Source organism: Thermobia domestica, chromosome 3 (assembly GCF_964235325.1).
Source record: "Thermobia domestica chromosome 3, izTheDome1.hap1.1, whole genome shotgun sequence".
In the NCBI taxonomy this organism is placed as follows: domain Eukaryota; kingdom Metazoa; phylum Arthropoda; class Insecta; order Zygentoma; family Lepismatidae; genus Thermobia; species Thermobia domestica.
The window spans coordinates 327,300,437-327,318,572 of record NC_137456.1 but is presented as its reverse complement, the minus strand read 5'-3'; the positions used below and the strand labels follow the sequence as shown (position 1 = coordinate 327,318,572).

General features: G+C 36.2%; 1 protein-coding gene across 8 annotated transcripts in view; it reads right to left on the bottom strand.

Annotated features, from left to right (window-relative positions):
* The window catches only part of SCCRO4 (DCN1-like protein SCCRO4), a 92,226-nt gene that overhangs the window by 31,843 nt on the left and 42,247 nt on the right, over positions 1 to 18,136 (bottom strand). For 5 of the 8 annotated variants that reach the window (XM_081752689.1, XM_081752688.1, XM_081752691.1 and 2 more), the window contains exons 3-4: positions 12,846 to 12,994; positions 6,836 to 7,027 (exon numbers count right to left, since the gene is read on the bottom strand). In XM_081752689.1, the coding sequence (XP_081608815.1) occupies positions 6,836 to 7,027; positions 12,846 to 12,928 (275 nt within the window). In that variant the 5' untranslated portion in view covers positions 12,929 to 12,994. The remainder of the gene's footprint in view (positions 1 to 6,835; positions 7,028 to 12,845; positions 12,995 to 18,136) is intronic. The other 3 variants (XM_081752693.1, XM_081752695.1, XM_081752694.1) reach the window with 3 other exon arrangements.

Genomic DNA, 18,136 nt, shown 5'->3' with positions numbered 1-18,136 from the left:
AACAAATGCTACGCACAAGTGTCGGAAGCCTTATGTTCATCCGTTCATCTGACGATAGGTTTCAAAGCAAAAACGGTACGAGGTATCGAGATTTTTTTTTTTTTTTTTTTTGCAACCAATTCAGCGTTCAAAGGATAGGTGCCATCTTCTCCGTTAACTCTCTATTCAAACCGGAAATGGTTCGAATTAGTTCTTTATCGTTTCAACGTTTATCGCCACAGAACGAAAACGGTAACAGATAACAAGATGATTTTTGCAAATGATTTAGTGTTTCAATGTATTATAACATGACTATTCACAATACTTTATTAAAATCGGATGTTGTTCACATTTAATATTACTTCCGGTTAGAATACTGATTTCCACAGAGGAACAACGGTAAGAAAAATCGAGATGCTGTTTCCTGCAATCGTTCCATTTTGAAAACAATAGGTTCAATCTTCTTTAACCCACTATTCAAACCGGAAGTGGTTCAAGTTAGCCAGTTTCGATTTCAACCGTTATCGTCATTGAACAAAAATACTAGTAGATAGCGGCAAGTGGTTCCCTATAATTGATCTAGTGTCTTAAGAGTACATATAATCACAACCCGCAACACACTACCAGAACCGGAAATGGTTGAAATTTACAACTTCCTGTTTCAATACTGATTTGCATAGAGAAAAACTTGTACGAGATATCGAGATGCAGTTTTTTTTAAAAAAAAATCGATTCAGCTTCAAAAGAGTACGTTCTATCTCCTTCCTTAACCTCTATTCAAACCGGAAATGATTTAAATTAGGCATTTTCAGTTTCAACATTTATCGCCGTAACAGTACGGTAGCGTAAGATAGCTTTTTGATATGGATTCAGTGTCCGAGGAACAGGTTCAATCTTTGATCATCTTAATATATTGCAACCAGTGATTGTAGCTGTACTTCTTTAAGTTTGAGTATTGAATTCGCTTAATTTGGTAGTCTATCGTAGTTTCACATTGTGTAACGAAACTCATTTATTTATATTTTATGTATAGTATAAGCTTACTTTCTTACTGTAAATGAATCAAAATTCCTGCATTTGGAATACAACATTACTACCAAACAATTCCACACTAACGATATCTAATATAGTCATAATTGAAGTAAACCTATATCATAATTTGCCCTAATTCTTTTTGATTATACCTACAATTAACAAACCTAATACTGTTTACGATCTGTAACATTTGAGTTTTTTATTTAGTTATTTTAAAAACTTTTTCAACCCCTTCTGGTACTCCGCAAGCTTCTTTATTCCTACAATTATCTTTACATAGTCTTTTAATCATTTTTGTTTTGAATATGTAGTGATTCTTTAAGATGTTTTTCATATTTTCTGTGAGCAGCTGTTGATTAACATCCTTTTTGAATAATTTCCTGAAATTTGATTGCATTTTCCCCGACTCGTATGTGAAATATAGATATATCCCAGATTATCGGCATATTCTGAGGTATTCCCCAGGTTCATTTGAAGATCCCTGACTTTCAAGGTCAGTGTGAACCCAATAATAAAATATGGATGATTTATGGATATTTCCATTGCTAATTATAAAAACTATTTGAATCTTACAAAAAAAAAATATATATATATATATATATATATATATATATATATATTGTAAAATCTCAGACGAATATGTGTTACTTTTTCTTTTTGAATTTATTGAGCCTATAATATACCTAACATCAAGCACAGGTATCAAGAGAAATACACAAATAAACGGTTTCCTTGACTCTATTTTCTTGTTTCAATAGCAAATATCACTATTTTTCAGTTTGTACTGTGGACTGCCTCAAATATTACCTCATTCTGTTTTAATCACATATATACGTACTTTTGAAAAAAAAATTTACTCACAGATTAAATTACATGAGAAGCTTCGGAATGAGCAGATCCAACTAACGAAAAGTACCAGCACCTTATAAACAATGAATTTAATTGACTAATTTAGATTTTTTTTACATTTGGTGCTAAAATCTTTAGATTTGATTCCCGATGAAGTTCAATGTGGTACGGATGATCCGCTGTAAGTCCATGTCTCATATTGCCTCGAGACTGAAACGGGACATTAAAAGTCCATCAAATCAATGGAAACCTAACTAGAATTTCTATTATAAAAAAATATACATAGTATCAAAATATAAAATAAGGAAAATTCAAAACGCAGGCAGAATCTATATCCTTCATGAAAAACTAAAAAAATGGAAAAAAATCATGTTATATAAAAATAAGGTCTACTATTATGTAACTGCAATTAATCTAATAACTACATTACATCTTATTGCATATTGAAAGCGATCAAAAGAAATTTTTTTTACATTGGATTAAAAATAAAATAAAAAACAGGAAAAGCTCGACAATTAAGGTGTCTGTTGGACATAACAGCGACTATATTCTACTTTTTTTTCTTTCGCATATGTTAGGAACATCTAAGGGAAACCGTTAGGACAGCAGGATAACACATTGTTACTTCACATCACTAAAAGTACATGATTATGATTTCCCCTTATTTTGTTTCGCATTTTTTCCAAAGATCGTGAAATACCTTCTTTCACCCATACAACAAGAAAAACAGTCTGTCAGCTTGTGCACTTTGAACTGTGTTATTCTTGCTGTTAAAAAAATTGCATCGGCTCCTTCACTACTACGAAGCACATAAACTAGGATCCTTGCTTCTGCTATTTTTATCGCACAGTCTAAAAATATTGCCACGTGATTTGGAGTGAACGCAGATGAGAAGCGACTCAGGTCAGGAGCACACTTTTCTCTTCTTTCTTTATTTCTTTTTTTCTTTTCTTTTTTTTTAAAAAAAAATCTTCAAGAACAAATGAACAATTCATTAAACGATTCACACGTAGGTAAAAGAACTTAATTTAAATATGCGGTTGCTGCACGACTTCAACAACTTTTTACTATCCCTGTACGAAAAAATGACAGCGAAAGCAACCAGCAATTTTCATCTTGGCATTTGTCTGGCGTATTTAAGACAGCACAATTGTCAAGGTGACCGGTTTCCGGGTATCGAACTCACGACTGTATGATGACCACTGTTACATATCTTTCATCTATTACTACTAATTTCTCTCACCAAAGGGAGAAAAAAAAAAAATAATTCATTACTATTATTCTTATACTGGATATGAGCCTAATCTCTGATATAATGCGTCTCTAGTTCGATGCCAGACCTACCAGTTTCTGATTGACAGTATTATGTGCACTGCTTTTTCTAGGGTCTTCCATATTGTAATAATAATAATAATAATAATAATAATAATAATAATAATGATGATGATGATGATGATGATGATGATGATGATGATGATGATGATGATGATGATGATGATGATGATGATGATGATGATGATGATGATGATGATGATGATGATGATGATGATGATGATGATGATGATGATGATGATGATGATGATGATGATGATGATGATGATGATGATGATGATGATGATGATGATGATGATGATGATGATGATGATGATGATGATGATGATGATGATGATGATGATGATGATGATGATGATGATGATGATGATGATGATGATGATGATGATGATGATGATGATGATGATGATGATGATGATGATGATGATGATGATGATGATGATGATGATGATGATGATGATGATGATGATGATGATGATGATGATGATGATGATGATGATGATGATGATGATGATGATGATGATGATGATGATGATGTTGTTGTTGTTGTTGTTGTTGTTGTTGTTGTTGTTGTTGTTGTTGTTGTTGTTGTAGAAGAACAATAGCAGCTGCTGCTATTGTTGTTACTATTACTACTAGTTACTACAAAACAACAACCACCACCTCTATATCTGTTTCATTTAACGTCCTACGTTTATCCCGAGGCTAAGGGAATGAAATGAAATGAAATTTTAGAGTTTTACGTCCCACGATTATGTCGGTTGGGCTAAAGGAGACGGTGATGATGAGTAATGAATGAAATGGTGGAATGAAGAAAGTGGGAGGAAACGGGAAAACCCCGAGAAAACCCACGCACACGGTGTTTGTCCACCACAAAGTTCACTTGGCGCCGAGGCTAAGGGAGATGGTGATAATGATGAAATAATGAAATGGGAAGAAACGGGAGAACACCGAAAAAAAACAACGCACATGGTGTCTGTCCAGCACAAAGCCCATTTAGCGGGAGCTAGAATTGAACCGGGGATCCCACGCGCCATGTGTGAGCATTTTACCACTAAGCCTCCACGATCCGTACAAACACTATCAATCCACTGCTGAAAGAAGGCCTTTCCAACTGCCTTCCACAATTATGTTTTGAGGAATTCTTTCCCATGTTATTCCAAGTATTCGTAATATCACCTTGTATGATGACGTTCAGTAGATGTCTTCTTGTCTTTTGTAGCCTGTTAATATCCTTCTACATTTTATCATCTATCTTTATTTAAAGTAGGTCGATAGTCTACCATTTGTTTGAGACGATGACTATTCATACAAGAGAGCTTCCTTTAACATTTGATGAATATGGAGAATGTACAAATTCAATCTTCAAAATCTTAAATATCTTTTCAACTTGTTCGTACTAGGCGTCTTTCCTTTTCAACTCATATTATTGGTATCCCAGGACGTACACTCAGAAACAATAAGGACAAAATGTGAAGAACGCCACTGGTACGTAGGCTATAGGATATGGATGATTAATGAAAGGGAATGACGTTAAAATTAAATTTTTGTGATGTCCCCGAGATTCGAAGCCGGAACGTGTACCAAAGGCGCTAGCCACTACACCAGTGGCGGACGGCTATGGTGTCTAAGCAACAGAAGACAGTTTACGTTCTCGAATATAGAATTAAGTTCTGAAAAGTAGCTCTTCTGAAAAAAGATAGAATGAATGAATGAATTAAGACGGTTTGTTCATTGGAGTTCCCTTTCTGCACCGCGACTATACACGACGTGAACCTATAGCTTGATGTCGGGGTCCGAAGCACTTGACCTTCCACAGAGAATCGAACTAGGTTTCCCGCACCCAAGGTGAGTAGACTATTAATACTACCACAAAAGTGTTCAGGAAACTATCACATCGGCATTTATAGGCCCAGTAGTGAGCGTAGAGGACACCATGACAGCTATCGGCAGGTCATTGCTGATCACACAAGACATTTATGTTGGTCATATTTATAGCTGGGAATGGCATCTTTCAGCAGGACAATGCTCGTAGTCATACGGTCAACATTGTGCTACAGTGTGTCCAGAAGCACTGTGGCGAATTTCAATTGCTGCAATGGCCCCCAAACTCACCGATCTTAACACCTTTGGAATGTCACTGAATGTCAGAGCCGAGTACATTGACCCTCCTGCTCCGAATTCATAGGAATTAAAATGACTTGTGTGTTTAAATGTGATGCGCCACGCCTCCAGCCACCTACCAAGGCCAAACCGCATTGCTGCTGAGATAAAAGCCAAAGGTGGACATGCCAAATATTAGATAGGTAGGCATAATGTTCTGGCTGGTCAGTGTATATAGAGGACACCATGACTATCGGCAGGTCATTGCTGATCACACAAGACATTCATGTTGGTCATATTTACAGCTGGGAATGGCATCTTTCAAATATGCTTCGCTTGTTAGATTGGAAACGCACTTTTTGTGGGACTGTTTAAGTAATGTCAATAGTCTAGTACATAGGCGGGTTTTTTAAAGGCCGCGTTGATTCATCGGCCCATTCCCCAGGAAGGCCAATATGGTAGTTTTGAATACGTCTAATTTTTGTAGTAATTTTACAGTTATTAGTTACACTAATACTGTACATGAGAATATCCAGAACTATATTATTTTTACAAAGTAACCTGAGAATTATATTTCTTATATAGTTTAGTATTTTTCATAGCAAGCCCAGAAGGACTCACTTTATAACTCTGACGGTTCCTAGTTCCCCACCCCTGGTCTAGTACAGTAACAAACGAGTACAGCCTCGGGGCGGATGCAGTCCATGTATGATGCATCTGGTCTGCGTAGAACAAATTAAATATGCAATTCTATGCGTAACAAGGAAGAGTAAACTTGCAATCATGATCATAGTATACTTGAATAGAGACTACTTTCAACTTTAAAAAAAAAAAAAAAAAAAAAAAAAAAAAAAAAAAAAGTAATCTTTCGGTTATCAAGTCCATTCTACGAGGTAAGGCCGCTGGCATCAGGCCAATATTTTGGAAAATACAGATTTCGTAAGGTTACTTTAAAAAGCTCGTAGCTCAAATCCTAACCGGCTTAGACATAATACAAGACGCAATAAACGCAGAATACAACAAAGACTTACAAAATATATGACGCCACCCTCAGGGGAGAGGAGAGAAATAGCAAATGTCCCCCAACTATTGATTTTTGTATTGTTCTGGCTCGCAGTGTGTTACAAATTGTACAGACCGAAAAAAAACTGCAACAGGAGCATGTAAGTTTATTGTGAAACGACGAAGTCTTTTGCTCCAAAGTAAGTGTGCAGGGGAGGACGCCGAGGTTTCTCCTGGCGTGATTTGTGTCACTTAGACGTTATGTTGATTTCCTGCGCTGTTAGGCGTAGTTTCACAATAAACTTACATGCTTATGTTGCAGGTTTTTGCTGTGGACTGTACATCACTGGTCTAGTAAGATGTAAAAACTCGAACTACAAGGAAAGTAAGATATGTTTTTCTATTACACAAGTAAATATGTACTTTTAAAGGCACTATCTCAAAGCAATTACGTTTCCACTTTACTTTGTTACTTTCAAAGCTATTAGAAAATTAAACGGGCCAAACGCTTTGTCCCAAGATCTAAATACCAGACCTCGGACTCTCTTTCTTTTGCTGATCATCCTTTGCAGCATCACCATTGTTATCAACACCAACACAACCACAATTCTCATCCTTCTTGGCATGTTCATCACTTTCAGCTTTATTATCCTTGTTATTACTGTTACCACCACCATCATTATTATTATCATCATCATCTCCTCCTTCATCTTCATCCATACTTTCCCTACGAAGAGTTAATGTTATATCATTATATTTATTTTTTCTCATGAATTTAAGGAAAACACTCAGATCACTTATGTATACTTAATGATGTACTTCGTACTATTGCTTTATTATACGAGGGTCATTCAGAAAGAATTGCATGTGGTCTTTCAAAATCCATGTAATGAACTGTACTGAAATATTTACGTTTACAATCCTTCACAGTACTATCCATAATACTCCACACATCTTTGGAGGCGCTGATCAACGGCACCGCGGGTACTCCTCTAAAGTAATGTAAGCAGAGCTGAATTTATGACTTAAGCAAGGTCTTGCGCCCTCTTAGAAGGCTTTTCGGCACTAACATTTTACCCGAGGAAACAACCTGAAATCACATGCTGCAAGATAGGAACTGTAAGGTGCACGTTCAAGAAACTGATATTTTTTTCATCATTCAGTTTCTGCACAAACTTGTTTTGAAGCAGATGCATTGTAATGCAAAAGAAGCATCTTCAAGATTTTTGTCTTTGGGCATCTTATTTTCAAACCTTTAAATAAAGGCAGTCCAACATAGAAATACCATCATACATCCCATTCATGATCCGACCTTGTAGAATGTAACCAACTACCAGTGGTCCTTTGTAATTAAGACAATTATAAGAAGTTGCATTTCGAGATCTGAAATCTTGAAAAACAACTGATCCTAGATCATTTTCAATCACAAACAGTTCTGGGTTTTGTTTGGTGTGGTGTAATAATAAAACTCATTTTAATTTCCTGTACATATCTATATCAGTCGTTTTGGACCATTTGGTGGAAATACAGTAAGTAATTTTGTACTACAATTCTTCCTTCGCATCTTTCCACCTTTATGAGTGAGAAAATGAGGAACCTATTTTATGCTGACCTTCCTCATATTCAAATGGTGTTGGAGTACAGTGTCACTGCTCCAATATCAACACTTCAAATTTAACATCTGTATTATAATATAGTGATCTTCTTCCGCTAACTGCCTCAACCTGTGTGCTCATAGGTTCCCGAGGTCGGCAAAAGTGAGGATCACTTTTCAAACAATCCTCTCCTGCTCAAATGATTGAATCGATCTGGCAATGGTGTCAAATAAGTATATTTGATCCTCACAAACTACTTTCAAGTCCAAATGCATTTTCTTAGCTCTTACACCTATCTTATGTGTGTAAATATAAAACCAAAAGTTCACTTTAGAGAAATCCATGTTTAACGGCCAGCTATTGTAACTAGACTGAACTTACAACCCTGCCTCATTCAGACAGTGCAGGTTTGAACTTGCACTGACAGATTATCTTTATGAATCAAAGTCCACTGAATCCAACTCTGTTAATCAAAATCCCATACTGAATGTTGTGCAACAGTGCTGTCAGCACTTGCAACACTATCTGAATGACCCTCGTACAAAAGTATTTTTCTTATGATACTAGACCTCTTTTATGAATCAAACAGCTGAATTTTCAGTGAACTGAGCTGCCACCTTCTTCTAAGCTTACAGTTGAGAGCAGAAATGGCTATTGAGCATTGGTCTCGGGCTCACTCGAGCTCTCTAACTTCGCTGGAGCTTGCTTCCTTCAATACGACTCGGGATCGCGCCCGAATCCAGATAAGTGCGAGTTTGGACACCTCTGGTAAGGAGTAGACTAGGATTTCGTGAGTTTTTGAGCTGGAAGGAAACGCCACAAACTCTACGATAAACACCTCTTCCTGAATGCTGATAATTTATCCTCTTCTCTGTCATATATATATATATATATATATTCTCTCTTTTTAATGACGAATTTTGAATGTAAATTAAGTAACTGAACTCATATAATTTACGTTGTCGTTCCTTTCTTCTTTAAGATCAAAGTATTCCTGATAAGTCTTATAGTTACTTTTTTAAGATAAAGCAAGCTAAATCACTGAATGTAGTACAATTTACGGTATCCCGAATTTAAAACTTGAAATCATAAAAAGAAAAGTTGTCGATCAATGTAATGCGGATCAATAATACGCCATATTTTTTTTATAATACGATTGTTAGGCAGGAAATGTTTAGAGTGCGAGCATATGCTTTTGTTTGAAATGTGCATATCATAGAATAGATTGTCGAGTGTTTTGTTAGTAAAATTTGTCATTGGAGTTCAATGATTTAATTATGTTACTAAAAGTGTTGCAACTTAGGCTATTTTAATGACAGAATGATCAAGTTGTGAGAGATTTGTCCAAGAGGTTTGACTCAGTACGACTAAAGCACTTATATTCGTATATACAGTTAAGTTTAAGTTACTATTACAAGCTGAAATCATAAGTACATTTAGAACAGCGTTGCATATTCTCTCCAATACATGAGGTTTACATCTATTAGCATACATATTTAATAAAATTCCTACAACGGCGCAGTCCCAATGGACTTGTACATTTACTATCACAACACACAGTTTATACCGGTGACTTACTGTCTCATGACACCTCATTGTTGAATAAATTATGTATCATCACGTACATGATCAAAACATTTGAAACGAAATGACAAAAATTATGTATCATCACGTACATGATCAAAACATTTGAAACGAAATGACAAAAATTATGTATCATCACGTACATGATCAAAACATTTGAAACGAAATGACAAATCTGAATGAAGTTGCCGATGAACTATGGATTCAAGTTGTACACTCATATCCAAAATGACTGGCACATATCTGTACTGTACTCTTGTAAGAATATAATTTGATAATAATTTTGCAGGGTACTTTTAATACTGATACTATGTGTATAATCGGGAAATGTATATTTGTGGTAAATTTCATAGGAAAATAAATACGAAAATTAGAACGAGTACAACAAAATGTTGCTAAATGAACAAGAAAGTCTTATTTTCGTTTTATTGTTCTTATTTGCTGCTCTTTCGACAAGAAATTTGCCACATACATGTCTTTGCCGATTATATACAGGCTAACATAATAAGAAATACCGGGCGAATTCGTTATCAAATTATATTCCTACAACAACATATTTATAGACATCCGACAGTAATTTTGGACGTAAGTGTACATGAATCTAATGTGAGCCATAATTTTGAATACTACATTTGCACATAAAAGACGTGTGCATTAGATTCGCATGAACAGAGTATGCTTATGACTGGCTTTACGTTTTTATACCATCCCATATACTAATTAGATTACCATTATGTGTGTTCAACGATCGAATGATTCGAATTTCTTCCAAACTGATATTGGATTTATGCAAGATTTCTGTATCTTTGATTTTGTGTTGGTTCTTTCCTCAATGTCTGACTGAAAGACGAGATATGGCGGCATTCTTATTTTTCGACTTTATATTATCTTTAAACCTTGTTCCTAATATTTCATTTCGTCATTCCTGTACACTTGACAGCATTCACACGTAACTTGATATAATCTTAAAAATATCTATTTTTCTGTAAAGTAATTTTTACATCTATTGAAACAATCTGATTCATATTTAGGATACTGGTGGAAAAAAGGTAAATACTGCTTATACTTATGACTGTGAAATGGCCTTCAATACTAATACTGAAAGGTGGCTGTTGACTATTTTACGATCTGTTTCAAGGCTTTTCATGTACTTAAAAGAAAGACTTAAGTAAAAAGTGCCCAAGCTTGGATAAACTTCTAACTGCATTATTTATAGTAATTTGAGGATACTGAATATAATGAAGCTATTTTCGAACATATTCGTCCACGGGGTCTCAAACTTGGGATCTTTGAGGCTTAGTTTATGCTACCACGAGGGGAGATTAGAAACTAAGGTTACACGGCCGATATTTCTGGAGTTTCGTCTGCTATAGAAGAATGAGGCGTGTGCGCTAATTGTAATACATGGAGATGGCAACTGTGCAAAGTTTCAGCCACTCGCTACCTACGGTGTTGGTTGTAATTAGACACAAATAGCGACTCGTTTGGAAAACTTGTCTCACGAAGGAGTCCGCTCAGTTATTCAATTTCTGTGGGCGAAACACGTAATCGCGGCTGAAATTCACCGACAGCTGGTAGACGTTTATAGAGAGACTGTAAAGTTTCGTCAGCATGTTGCAGAATAGTGTCGAAAGTGTGCTGCTGGTAGAGAAAACGTCACCGACGAGGGGCGCAGTGGTCGACCCATCATCAGCTGGGAGACATCATCTACCACCCTCCCTACAAACGGACCTCGCTCCAAGCGACTTTCACCTGTTCCCGCATTTGAAGAAGCACCTAGGAGGCCATCGCGTCGCTCGAGATGAGGAGGTAAAACACTTCGTGACTGAAACAGAAGGACAGAATTTTTACCAGGAGGGAATCTTCAAACTCATCTCACGATGCGATATGTGCCTCAACCAATATGGAGACTATGTAAAAAAAAAAAAAAAAAAAAAAAAAAAAAAAAAAAAAAAAAAACTTAATGTATGTACTATCTGGTGGCTGTATTGGTTGTATGAAATGATATATACACGCTTTACTGCAGGTTTTGTAACCTCACTTTCTGATCACCCCTCGTAGTAAAAGTGCCCACGCTTGGAAACATTTCTAATTGCACTTGTTATGCTATCTTGAGAATGCTAAATCCAACAGAACTGTTTTTCAAGACATTCGTCTATAGGATCCCATATGGAGGATGTGTTTTAAAATAATTTCATTGGACTGAACGTCTTCAAATTAGTATCTAAAGCGAAATTAGGAAATGTATCCAAGCGTAGGCACTATTTACTAATGGTAATAGAGTTGTTCATTGGATGCCCAATTCATGACGTCATAATTGTCAGGCATAAAATTTTTGCACTTTATGAAATATCTTTAAGGGAAATACAGTCCATGTAATAGCATTTTGTGTCATATTATTTCTTGCTATTTAGTGGAGTGGATTTTAGTTTAGCGTTCCTTTCAGCAGCGAGGCTATATGAGACGTGGACCTACTGATTAACGTGGAATCCGAACCACATGAGTTCTTGCTATTTAGTTCTTTACAACTAGTAATGGGATCTTCAGAAAAAAAAAACGTAGCAGTGTCACGTACACACTACGTGAAGAAGTTTGGTTGGTATGTTGATATTTTCTTACACTGAAATCAGAAGTCCCAGGCTAGCACAAGTCGACAGATCGTGGGTAGAATCTCATTCTATCCCACTTTTCTGGTCGAGTAGCTAAAGTGCTCATTTTCTATACACGTGATCCCCAATTCGAACTTCAAAGCACTTTTGCCTAGGACACAAATATCACTAATGCTCTGATTCAACTTTAAGCAGTAGTTTCGTCTCCTACAGCCCTGATACTGAAAAAGGACATGAAATTCAATTCAATCCAATCAACTAATCCTCCCCCCGCCACAACTGATTTCATTATCATCATATTTGTGACTCTTAATTTCTTAGCTTATAGAGCATAACCTTTGAACATAAAACTCTATAAAATGAAATAAAATCTTTGAGTTTAACGTCCTACGATTATGCCTGTGAAGCTAAGGGAGACAATAATTAAAGAAAGTGAATGATAATGGAAGAATGATGGAATAAGAAAGTGGGAAAAAAAACGGGAGAAAACTCTATAAAGATATTAGACAATCACGTGTACTTATTTTATGGCAACCGTGCAAAAAACATAGAAGATTGTCTGTCTGTAATCTTGCTTTGTCTCCTCTTGATACGGAGGTAGGAGGGAAAAATCTCTTCCAGAGCTGTACTTCGATAGGCATGATCTATTCGTGATACATACAATCATTCGGATAAAAACCTAAATTCCAAAGGAATTACAATCAAAGAAAACGCACAAAAAATTGGCACTGAATGAAAAAAAAAAAAACTTTCTTACCTTGAATTGTTCCGTTGTCTCTTGGGAAGCGACATATCTTCGTCTTCTGGGCTCATTTCAGTTCTGCGCTTCGTGCGGCCCATGGCAGCTGAAACGGAACAGCTGCTGTTATCTTCAGCAATCCCTTTGTTCTCAGTATCATACAAAGACTACAAAAAAAATAAATAAACGATTCTACTCAAAGATACATCAATACCACTACCTTCAAGCAACTTATTCTAATTAACATGAAACTGCAAACCGCCTTTATTTTTCAGATTATTTTAACATGAATAAAATTAAGAAAAAAAGGAAACTTAGGTAATTATTATCAAGACTTTAACAGCAAATATTACTAATGATGATTCGACTTTAATCTTTCAGAATGTTATCCAAGAAATGCACGACACTCGGAAAATTACAACGCAATACTAAAAGATAGCAAGAAAATTGGATTAACAGTTATGTTATTTACTATTACGCAATCAAATATCCTTCGTCTTATAGAATTGGCAGTATCTTAAAAACCTTAGTGGGTGGTAATCGGAACTGTCCGAACAATCATATCCTCTTACTAGTGACATTGTAACTTATGTTCAACGACGTTGCCATAGGTTTGGTCCCCATTACACTGTGATTAATGGCTTACACATGTGGGTTCTTTCTTTCTATATAGAGAAGGGGGAAATATACAAACACTGACCACCTTGCCTGCATATATAGAACATTCCTTCTCAACGGAAAAAGAAATATTCTGTTGAAAGCAGGTTGAAAGTGTCAAATAACAAAGCAACATCAAGCACTCGGAATTTCCAGACTACTTTTTCCTTCGCCAAAACATTTGAGACATTCCATTCGTTATTCATATGACGGAGATCAGCTTTTGCTGCTTCCCTATTTTCGCCGAGAGCTACGGTCCAGTTCGAATTTTGTTCCTCTCCAATGGAAGAAGGAAGATTTTTCCACTCAAAGTATCAAATAACAAAACAACACAAACCATTCGGAGTTTCTACGATACTTTTTTTCTTTTTCGCCAAAACCTTTTTCAAGTGACAGAGAGGAATACGCACTCCTCTGGTCGAGAATTGTCAGCTAGCTAGAATTTCTTGGCAACACCGGATTTCGGAGAAAATATCTGTTTCACTACCATGTACTAGTAGAAGGTGGTTAATAGGTCAATTTTCCATATCTCCCCCCAAGGTTTTTAAGATGTTTCAAAAAGTCTAGTAGTACATTTACTTCCACTCATATTTGAGTAATTTAAGAAAATTGATACTGAGTATAATCAAACTTCAAATAATCTGGTGACAACCTTAGTACTACGAAGCTGATTACCAATGATTGCTCAAACAAAATAATGAAAACTGGTTATCTGTTTTGACAACTTTGAACTTCCTCATGGCCAAATGGTTAGCATTAGTGTTGCGCACAAAAATAGGTTTTTCGGTTTTTAGAAAAAACGCAACCGAGTTTTTTTCGGATGATTTCAAAAAAGATTTTTCAAAACCAGCTCGGTTTCTTATCGAAAAAAGTTCGATCTTCTTCGTTAACTCGTTTGGAAATGAGTAATACACGAATAGGGACAGATCAGTGGCGTAGCAGCTGCTCCCGCAACCCCCGCACTGCGGGGGGCCCCGAAGTCTTTCGATGAATTAAGATTTAAAGAAGTAGAACTTCAACCTTACTTCTGTCGGCTTTACAACTAGGGCCCCTTCTCTATACTTTGCGGGGGGGGGGGGACGCAAGTGTGCTACGCCACTGGAACAGATACTGGCTTCGGCGAAAGTGACAATGCTATCACTGAGCTCTCAGTGATATTTTGCATAAAAATAGTTGCTTGTAGTTGCAAGATAGTTGCATATCGTATTCATAAAAAGTTGCAAATTTTTTGCAAACTGTTTTCAAAAAGTGGCAAGAACAATGAAATAGGGATCAAAGCATTTTAAACTCAGCAATATATTGTCCATTTTACTGTTTCTCACTTGTCTTCTTAAAATATGTAGTTATCAGTGTTGACTTTAGTGGTAATCATCCTCTGTATTTTTTTCTGTGGCTGCCTGTTAATTTCTTTCATCTTTTCTAACTTTCGCTACACCTTCAATCATCGCTTGTGCCAATTGTACTTCTGCCGTGTCGTCCTCTAACGCTGTTTTAAGCCGTTTGTTAGCCTTTGAAAGAAGCTGGTCAGATGTTTTCCGTTCCAAGTCAGTTATTGCTGCTTTGGACTTCGCTGTTTCCTTGATTTTTTTTTTTCTTTCTTGTTTCGAGTCGCTTGTGCTCCTGCGTTTTCTTTAGTTCCTCTTCTTCCTTTTGTTTCCTCATCCTTCCTTGGTAATTCAAGTAACTGCGATGAGCCATCTGAGTCACTCTGATGAGTCCTAAACTTATAGGAAGCGCTGCTGGGTTGCTTCCATACTTCTTCATTCCGTCGTACACAACAACAAGTCTTGCATTTACCATTCTCTCTGACATGATGCTTCGTTCTTCAGACAGGACTCTCTTTGAGAAAACATACCCACGTTCAACGTTAGAATTTCCATGGGACAGTGTCAAGATGGACTTCACTCTGTTCATGACAGTAGGATACTTTGGTGAACCACTGGCGTTTTTTAGTCAGAAAATCTTATTCCCCAAAAATGATCGATTCTCTCACTCTCTTCATACTGTACTGATTCTAATTTCAACAGCTTCCACTCATCCAAAAGAACACCAACTGGAACTTTACATGGGATATATAAATGATCAATATCTGTAATGTCAGTGTCACTCATCACTTTCTGATATTCCATAGGGTGCACACGACACTGTTTCTGGATGTTCTTTTCGAAGATTTTGCATTTTTCGACCCCATGTTTCCCAACTGCCTTGTAATGGTTCTGTACACTTGAAACGAACTCTGCTGACTGTTTTACTAGGAAGCGTGCTGATCACTGAGGAAAGTTTCTCATCAAGCTTTACTTCCTTTCATGACAAAAGATTTTCAGCACTAAAGACTTCGTCCTTCAATGTGTCGAAGCGTTCTTGAGATTCTGGCTTGGAAACCCTACCAACTATCTTCAGAAGAACGGTTTGAAGCTCGTTCGTTGTACAAGAGGTTCTTTTTTAAACATAGTTAAGAATAGTGTCAAGAAAGATGCACTTTCACATACAAAGGCCACTTCTGTAAATGTAAATGGTTGAGTGGAAGAAAAGGTTATGCCTTAACTCCACCATTTTAAATAATAAATAAATAAATTCTGCTTTCACAATGGTTCCTTTCTTCGGCATCTTGGAAATTGATACGTAATTTGAGGCGTTCATCACGCTGCTTTGCTTTTTCGGAATAAACTGCAGGAAATAATATTCAATGGCTGGAAACTGTTCCGTAAAACGTTTCACAGAGGGCAACACTTCAACCAGCGCGAAGGGACATGCTTGATGAAACGATGCCTTGGTGTTCCTGAATTCTTTCAAAATCTTTCCACTCATTAAAAAAATAATAAAAAATCATGACGACAAGATTACAGACATAATCACCAAATATATGTAAGTCTTTTCTGAACTTACTATGAACGGTATGAATATTGCAACTATCAATATCCAGTAACGAAAAGCCACGCACATTTTGCACGAACTTAGACGTGATTCTAAACATTTTCTTGTTGACATTTGGTCCATCACTTCCGAAGTTAAGATTATTGGGTGACAAATTGTATAAATCAAGCACTTCACAAATGTACTTATGGATGTCTTCACCTTTTACGTGTCCAATGAAAAATGGGTGCAAATGGCATACCATAATCTGTTGCAAAGTAAAGCTCCAATAACGAATTTTAAACTATAGTTCATTGCGATTTTGAAAATCTGTCGTTTCATCATAGAGAAGTGTAAACAGAATGTTCTTTAAATTTTCACAAAGTTGTTTGTGAAAAAATGGCCCTGAAGCATCAGTCAACACATACAATTTAGAATGGCTCAGACAAGTTTCTGGGAAAACTGTTTGGATCTGGAAGCATGGATCGTATAACATCGGCTATATTATCGCACAATGTCGTAGTTTTGAGTAACAACATGTAAAGCCTATACAATTCTGCGCTGGTAGCTGCATGAGTTCTGAGCTTAACTGCAGCTTGATCGGTGTGATTGCTTTAGTGCCGGTTTGGAGACGGCAAGGACACTGGACTTACCGAACTCGCAGTATCAGTTAAATCAGTACTCACGGAACTTTCTAAGCATATGCTAGTCGGGCAGATTTTCAACTGCAGCTCACTCAGTTTCTCATTTGCATTAGTACCAGGGTTGGCAAAAACCATGGTTTTTATTAAAAAAACCAAATAAACCGGTTTTTTTGGTTTAAACCAGGTTTTTTTGGTTTAAACCAGGTTTTTATGGTTTAAATAATTTGCTCTATATATTCATATCATATATGGACAGAAATAAGTTTGTTTCGCCTTGATGTTATTATGCGACAACCGAGTTATGATGGAAGGGGTCACATAAGCTTAAAGCGGAATAAAAACCGCTTCTCGAGTTACATCCGAGAGAAATTGTCCTCCATTTGAACTCGGAACCAGGACTAATTGGCCACAAATGCGATACGTCTGCCGACTCACTCACGAAGGAATCCTGGTAAAAAAACGTTGTACTGATCTCTGTCAAGAGTCATTTCAGAAGGACAAAAAGATAAACACTTACACAACTGAAACCATTACACAGAATTACACATGAACAATTTCAAAGTACTACGAAGTACAGAAGAACTAATTTAGTTCAAGTTAGTTAATAACGACTTTTATTGGTCCAAATTAAAGAAATACACCGACTTAATCTGCATATCAATAAGAAAAGTGAATAAAGATACGAATTATTTGAGTCCACTTTGGCTCAGACTCATTTATACATAAATAGATACCAAAGATACTTATTTCACTAAATGCCTCTCGTGAGGTCTGTATGACCCCCCCCCCACACACACACAAAAAGTACGGCATTTTCGATGTATTTTATCAATAGTAAACATTGAAACGAAACAATATTTAGAATTTTTCTTCGATTGCAATTACATAACAATAATAACTACCAAAAAAATCACAAAATAAACGTTTATAAACTTATTTAAAAAAAAGTTGCTTTTGTAGTATAATCTTTTTGAGTAATGAATGGGGAATTTAGGTCTGAATATAATACGAATAATATACGGGAGTGAAACGTGATAACCCACAAATGTGTGTTCATCAAGATTTTACAAACACTTACACTTTTACGAACATTTTTTGTTTTTTGGTTTAAACCAGTTGGTTTTTTTGAAAAAACCAGCTGGTTTAAACCTTGGT